Source organism: Athene cunicularia (genome assembly GCF_003259725.1).
Source record: "Athene cunicularia isolate RWA chromosome 8 unlocalized genomic scaffold, athCun1 chr8_part1, whole genome shotgun sequence".
Lineage (NCBI taxonomy): Eukaryota > Metazoa > Chordata > Aves > Strigiformes > Strigidae > Athene > Athene cunicularia.
In genome coordinates, this window is record NW_020799109.1 from 2356078 (window position 1) to 2363812 (window position 7735).

The 7735-nt window shown below is 46.6% G+C and overlaps 1 protein-coding gene across 1 annotated transcript in view; it reads right to left on the bottom strand.

The window, feature by feature from the left end:
• Positions 1 to 444: 444 nt before the first annotated feature.
• CACHD1 (cache domain containing 1) overlaps positions 445 to 7735 on the bottom strand; it is a gene marked incomplete at its 5' end in the record, with an annotated part of 68622 nt that continues 61331 nt past the window's right edge. Inside the window, 10 exons of the mRNA XM_026853857.1 lie at positions 445 to 482; positions 742 to 843; positions 1808 to 1885; positions 2865 to 3026; positions 3413 to 3564; positions 4489 to 4605; positions 4810 to 4896; positions 5580 to 5740; positions 7115 to 7231; positions 7332 to 7431. Coding sequence (XP_026709658.1) covers positions 445 to 482; positions 742 to 843; positions 1808 to 1885; positions 2865 to 3026; positions 3413 to 3564; positions 4489 to 4605; positions 4810 to 4896; positions 5580 to 5740; positions 7115 to 7231; positions 7332 to 7431 — 1114 coding nt within the window. The remainder of the gene's footprint in view (positions 483 to 741; positions 844 to 1807; positions 1886 to 2864; positions 3027 to 3412; positions 3565 to 4488; positions 4606 to 4809; positions 4897 to 5579; positions 5741 to 7114; positions 7232 to 7331; positions 7432 to 7735) is intronic.

Here is a 7735-nt window from a genome sequence, read left to right on the forward strand (position 1 = left end):
TACAAATACAATCAAATACTGACTCAGTCTCAGGGCATGAGACATAGAAAAATTCCCTGAACCTAAACAGTGTTGAAGTGTGTGCGTGGCAAGCTGAGGGCTGAGCACTCTTCCCTGCTGTGCATGTGCCCAGTTAACGTTGATTGTTATTCGCTTAAAGGTGACGTAAGATGTCCTCTGTGGTGACGGTAGGGACAAGGCTGAGGGGCAACTGGCATATTGCTCTCTCCATCCATGCTTTACCCCAGCAAATACAGGCATCCCACACGTGTTGCTAGAATTTTATGAAAGATGTGCAGCCACATCAAAGAGCAGAGCAGTAGGGAAGCTGACTTGATTGCAAGGAATTTGCTTTTACTCATTAAGTAGGAGAGGTCCATTATCTCAACTGAACATCCAGATTGTTAGGGCTGGCGATGGAAAAAGCGTGTGGTAAATGTAGTATCATGTCTGTCGGTCTGAATTCTGGTCACCCAGAGAATCTGGCAGAACCCAAAATCAGAGAGGGGGAGTGTGGCTTTTAGCTGCTGCTATACACCCACTCTGACAAAACCAGCTTCCTCCCTGGACAGAATCAGCTCCCAAAGGGCGTCAAAACCGCTTAACTGCGAAGCAACAAGGAGCAAGGTGTTTGGTTTGGCTTGGTTTTGGCAGCCTTATCTTCAACGTGCCAGACACGTGAAGGAAATCAAGTAACCCCGCTGGTTAAGCTGGGGCCAGGGCAGGGATTCCAGGCCTTACCGTGGTCGCTCTCCGTTCCCGATCGCCCCCAGTACCGGCGTCTGCGCTCGGGGCTGTGGGCGTGCCGCTCTATCACCGCTGCTATAAACCGAGTGTTGCTAACTGGGAGAGAGAAAGAAACAGAACTGGTTTTAAAGAAAGTGCTTTCACTAAATTATATCAGCAGGACAAATCAGGCACAGGGGAACAGGCTTTCTGCAAACTAATTCTTCTCAAATACTACTGCTTTGAAGAAGGTTGTCAAGCGACAGAGGAGCAGGAGTAAAGAGATGGGGTTTAAATATGGAATAGATCAAGATCCACTTGAACTCATTCACCCCATCTGCCTGGATTAATGGAAGTTAGGTAGTTACTGTGCCAATGCTAAAGAACCCGTGGCAGCACTGAAAGCAGACTCAAAATGAAACTAAAAAGGACTTGGAGAAGCAGTAGATGCAAGCCATGAATCTCAGATATGCTTATTTTTCAAGCTTTGAGTGTTGATATAGTTTCAAATCTTGGGTATTGTTCTAGTTCTGTTCTAGTGAGGGCCCAGAGACAGGGCTCTGGTCTCACTCTGGAGCTCTCCCAGAGTTTAGGTGCACCAGCTTGTCTTATAGTACGCCAGGATCGTATGCAAAGTGCCATTTTTACTGAATGGTAAAGACATATAAGTGTCCCAAATCACTGCAAATAAGATTTCCTGCCACGTTTGTTGAACGTACATGCCAGACTTGGCCCCTGCTTTCCAAGGCTGAATAAAAGTAGGAGTTTTCCACACCCTGTACGTCACAGCTGCAATTTTTAAGCTGATCAGAGCTATTTTCAGAAGTGTCGTGATGGGGGGGTGTAAGGGGCAAACCTCCTCCACACATAATTGAGATTAGTCTTTTAAAAGGAAAAAAAGTAATTTTTCAGCAGGAGACTAAAGGTACACTGGAAGTTACAGTTTAGATTAGAACATTGTTCTGTCATTTTCTACTGCTAATCAGCACAGGGCTTCCTCACAGATTTTTCATTCTAGCGTATTAAGAAAACAAGTGGCTCATTTAACATTTGTTTTACAGCAAAGTGATTTGGTACTTACTGATTCCTCTGTCTTCATGGCTGTCATCGTCTCTCTCGTCCCTATCATTTTCCAGGTTCGACATACGCACTGACATTTCTACACACCATTACAAACAGAAAAATGCAACTGTTAAGAGAAAAATTTTGGATCATCTTACTAACGGCTGTCACCCTGGTAATACAGTGGAAGCACTTTGTGTTGCTGCGTGAAGAGATGCAGCCTGAGCTTGGCATGCTCTTTCCCCAAGATGCATGGGGCTTGGGATCCTGGGAAAAGGATACACCCCACCTCCCCCTGAAAGGATCAGGCTTTAAAGTTCTGAAGGAAGTGAACAGACTCGAAGAGCTGAGGTATAATCAAGCACAGAGGTAATTAGCCCTGGTCACACTTCTCACCTCTGTATCTCTCTACCTGTGTCTCTACCCAAACACAGTTTTGTCTCTTATGACTTCACTGGTTTTATCTACAGATCAGAAATCAGTGGCTTTATCTAAGGATAAGAAGTCAGTGGCTTTATCTACATGTAGAAATCAGTAGCTTTACGAACAAGAAATCAGTGGCTTTATCTACGGACAAAAACCCCACAAACATCGCATGGACCAGAAACAGGAAACACAAGTAAAACAAGACATGTCCCAAACAGCCCAAGCAGAAAGGGTGTGAGAACTATAATACTCCCAAAAGCACCACTTTTGTGCAGAAATACACAGGTGATCGGTGCGCTGTGCCAAGGTCCAGCACGCTGTGAGCCTGGGCTTACCCTCTGAGCTCTAGAGAAAGCAGCAAGAACAGCCCGTGAGGGCTTTTGGGCACTCTCTCCTCGGGCAGCAGCAGCTCTGGCTGCACCCAGGAGAGGGCAGCAATGCACAAGCACCCTGGACGAGACCTGACTCTGAGAAGGGCTGGCGAAAAGGAAATAAAATGGGGGAAGCATTGAAACAAAAAAACAGGGAAAGAGGTTTGGGATTTTTGTTTTGTGGAGTTTTGTTTCGTTTCGGGTTTTTTGATGGGTTTTTTGGTTTGTTTATTTTTAATTCCCACCCTACTATTTCTCTCTCCAGAGTTATCAGCTCACCCTGGGCAGCCAAAGGTGACATGTGCTGGTGACTCCTCCGGTGGATCTGGTGGCGATACGCGTACACTGCTAGGACAAGCACCATAATACAGCCCATAATGCCTCCAGCCACTGGGCCGACTGGTGCGCTTTTGATCATGTTCAGAGTGATTACCTCATCTCCTGAATCAAAAGGGACAAAACAGAGGAAAAAAAACCCAACAACTGTAAATGCTTTGCAGAGAGGTTTAAATCAACATCTCTGAAGATCAGAGATCCTGAAGGCTTTCTAGGTGCTTCACTGTGCAGGACAGCACATGAATGACAAGAAGGAATTCAGAGAGGGTACATCTTAAAGACAGAAATGTGTAGCTATACATCAACATTTTCAGAAATGTAATACCCACAACAGGCCCGATGCGACTTCTTTCCTGCTTGATGCACTGTTTATGCTGATTTACCACTAGCACAGGAGAAAAACGTGACCTGAAGCGTGCTCTGACACCAGCAGTGCACATGACTGAACGCAGACAGTTAAACGCAGCATCAGTTCAGAAAGGCCGAGTTACCTATCGCTCCCAAGTCATCCACGTATGGGCTCTTGGCTCCCACAATGCCGCCGAAACATTCCTTCTGAGGGGCACAGTAGGACTTGTCCAGATGGGTCTTCCCATCACTGTCTACCATACACCACTCGCAGTCCAACACACCAAAGCAATCCCTGAAAATGAAAAATGAAAAGACCGTGTTTACTTTCAGATTCAACACTTCTTGTTTGGCATAGAATCCTGAGATGGAGGGAGGCCAAAATCATCCCTAAACACTCACATACGTAACGTCTGCCCACAAAAACCTTCTCATTAAAATGCTTAAGCACCACATGGGAAGTTACACAGGGAAGCTGCATCTTCTGAGTCTGTTTGCTTTGGTTTTTCCTTCATCACTCAGCCTGAGCAAAGGGAGAACTTCCTACTTGTAACTCCTCCAGTAAGACATTTCTCAGCATGTCTGACCATCTGACTATGGTTCCACCCTTTTTCTGCAGTCCTTTGGAAGATGGAAGAAAGGGCTTGGCAAGTCTGGTCAGAGCATGATATGTTCTAGCAATCTCAGTTTCCTGGAGACTGCTCGTAACTAGTGAAAAATAAGCCCTCAAGCTTCTCTACATAATGCCAGGAGCAGAAAAAGGAAACAGAAAACTAGAAGCTGACAGGCAGGAACCATCTCCGACGTGCTCCAAAGTCACCACTGCGAAAGCATCGTCTGCTTTCTGCGAACGCCCCAGTCCACACATTTCCCCAGACAGCAGACAAACGGCAGCGCTATCCCCTTCGCTAAGAGGAAGACTTTGTTGTCCTTTCAACAGCAAGTCTTCCACTTGCCAGCCCTCGGGTCTCAGAGTCACAAAGTGTCACAGGAAAGCGTTTGTTTGCTATTAATGGCGTTTATGTGACCCAAACAGGAATACTGAGATCTGTTTCTGTGCTGCAGCGTAATGCCATCAGTACCGGGTGCTATAATACCTCATTCTGGCATCATACTTTTTTTCCTTCTCTTTTTTCTTTAAGTGTGTAAGGAAGAGCTATTTTTGCTTAATTATTTCCAGAACACAGTATATTTGGAGGGCTGGAGAACGCCACTTTACCCGCTCTCTGTCCTCTGGTTGCACTGGGTGTTGATGCACTGCGGGAGAGCGTCCTGCAGGCTCGGATCGATTGCTGTGAAAGTCATCGGCTCCTGGTGAACCTCACAGCTCGGATTCCTGCGTTGGCACAAAAAGTTAACCTTGAGTTATAAAAGCAGTCAAAGTGAGAAACATCATTTTTACCTATTAAATATCATCTCTTTAATTATACTAACAGGTCTGTTCTATCCTGTGTCACCTGTAAGTTAGCATGAACAAACAGGTGATTCTTGTTAATTAACTTCTGTCTGTGCTGGTCCATTAGAGGAGGTTCACTCTCACCTGCTTTCAGCGTTCGTGAGGTTGCCGGTGCATTCGTTTACCTCGAGAGGGCACTCGCAAGGGCACTCACATTCGTTCTGTTCCATTCTTCAGGGGCAGAAAACACACAGAAAATGCATCAGATGTTGCACCCTGACTTTCACCCCCCAGCTCAGCCCCGTGGCAGCAGCTCACCCTCGAGAAGGGTGATCAGTAACCTCCCTCCTTCCCCCAGGAACACAGGGCTCCGGCTGTTCTGCACCGGGACTGAGGACAATGGAATAACAGAGCCTCTCTCATCGGTTACCCACCCCTGAAATTTAAAAAGCAGACAACCCCTGGGCACACCTCAGATGCAAGGATCCTTCTTGCCAGCGCAACAAGCATGTCATGATGCTGGTCTAGGCAAAATGTGCAAGCACCAGGATCCCCTCAGTGAAAAAATACGTCAACCCACGTAAAATCGTGGGTATTATTATTCCAGAACAAAGGGCCTGACCCACAGATAACTGCCCCTGAGAAACTGAGTCTGCCGTGGTCATTTAACATTATCTACCCAAACATGTCAAGAACAAACTACCCTGGGTTTTAATACACCGGCAATATGGTGAAGGATTAGAGGTAGCTAAGTCACCACAAACAGCACCGCTAAAGGAACCATTTTGTTTTCACTTCAGCTTTGCCCTGCACGCTCTCATTTAGCTTCTAAAATAAATGTGGCTTTCTCGAATCCAGAAAGAGGGCAGAAGTAAACGGGTGGAGCAGGCGGTTCATTTGGCAGCCCTGCTCACCTGTGGCAGTTGAGGCAGAGCCTGTCCACCATGCTGCAGGCGCAGAAAGCCAGGGAGTCGCAGGTCTCGTTGACGATTCCCACGAAGGCGTTGGTGCCCGGGATTCTGGTCAGCCTGTACTTGGAGCAGTGACTGCCGTGCACCAGGTTTGTCAGATCACCCTAGGAAAAAAAAAAATAAAGTGTCACTGGTGCAGCAAGAAACTGCTGGTTTAGGGAGCTGAAGACTTTCCCCCTTGCAAGGAAACCTGAGGGAACACAAAAGCACGGAAGTGCTGCTTTGACAAACAAGAGCCTTATAAAATTGTTCATCGACCTGTTGAGTTTCGCTTCCAAGCTACTGCCAGGTGCAATGACTTTCATAAAGACAGAAGAAAATAAGCTTAGCTTGTAAGCATTCTGAGCTGTGACAGTCTGACATCCCGCTGCCAGGAGGTTCCACTCGCTCCCTCGCGTGGTGCCCAGCCCGGCCCCGCCGCACCAGCCACCGCTGACCCGACAGAGGCTCCGCTCCGACTTGGGGGGGGACCATCACGACTTGTTGAAAACTTCCTGGCACGTGTACTATAAAAAAAATACACCACAGCACCGTACAGCTGTGATCTATTTGGTAGACAGACTCATTCCTGATTCCTATTTGCATGCCACAATCTTAAGTTTTTGCTCTGTCCTATACAATTTCCTTTACACTAATGCACTTTCTATTTTGCATTTCGGGTGTGAAGAAAATGTTTAAGCCTATCTGACATAAATCAACGTATTCTGACATAGCTTTCAAATATTTTTGACATGCATTTCCCACCTTCTCCTCCCAGTAATAATTGAAATCTATTCTTTAAAGAGCAGCTTCTCCCACAGAGCTTCACCTCCTGTGAATAATTCTGCAGCGATCTTGCAAGGGTGGATCTGTGGCACTGCCATCAGCATTCACAGTGCAGCGAGAGACGACAGCTCCTGGCTTAGAGGTCTCGGCATGGCTGAGCACAAGAGGAAGCTCACACAGGAGCCACAGAGCATTCTGGTCTCCAAAGACAGCAGTCTGACAAAAGATACTCTGTGAAGGCTCATGGACATTGCATCACAAACTGCATTTCCTTGGACACCTAACTACAGGATGAGTTATTGGAGATCTTTTCTACCGGTGTCACAGGAGGATGTGACAGAGTTGGAAGCCAGAGGTCAAGTCAGAGGATCCAAAGCAAAAAAATCCCAACTACTGCTGGCATGTCCTCACCTGACAAAAGACCTGCTCTTATTTTCAAGATGTTGGATGAGACTTTGCAGTCATCAACCACAGCTGGCCAGCGATCACATCCATAATCCCTTGTATGTCAACCAGCTCCACGTGCGAGCGCCGTTTGTGCAGTGCAGATGGCTGGGTTGTGTTTGGAGAGGGAGAGCAGAGGCCAATCCACACGGAAGGCTGGCTTCCAGCCTCCTCTGCTGATCCTGGCAAGGATTTGCGTTTCCACCAAAAGAAACCCAACCCAACCAAAGTACATTCAAAAGCAAAATAAAATAGAAAAACACACTTACCACTAAGCTGGTATTAAATTTATAAAACCGCTGAACTGTTCTGTCACTGAAGCTGTTGCAGAGGTTTTTCTTGACGAAGTTTGGGTGGTTCAGAATGTCATTTGCTACCAGAGGCTCCTAAGTGAAAACCAACAGATTTTATGCCTTTGAGATCAGGCACAAACAGCAGCTTCTCTACAGAAGAGGTAGGAATGAACCACGAAAAAAGGAGCCAGACCTTGTGCGTGATGTGCTGCTGCTCCACCGGCGCGTGTCCTTTGGGATCGATGAGGGTTGGGTGGGCCACAAGGTACCCTCTGTCCTCCATGATAAAGCACCTGCCCGCAACAAACAAAGCGTTAGACCTCCCCGGGCTTCGAGAAACGCAGTGAAATAAAACACGAATTTAAATTTACAGCTAGAGGAAGAATCTTGAAAGGCTTCCGTTTATTAAAATAACAGGGCTGTTAAACAAATTCACTGTAAAAGGTCTTTAATGAATGTATTAGGTATTTCCCTGAAGCTTTTAAATCTGTTACTGCTACGGCGAGCCTGGATCATCAAGGGCTTGAAAATGGAACCGATTAGAAACAGAAAGGAAAACTGATCAGTGCGTTGTCTTGTCTGATGGGGGGGGGGGGG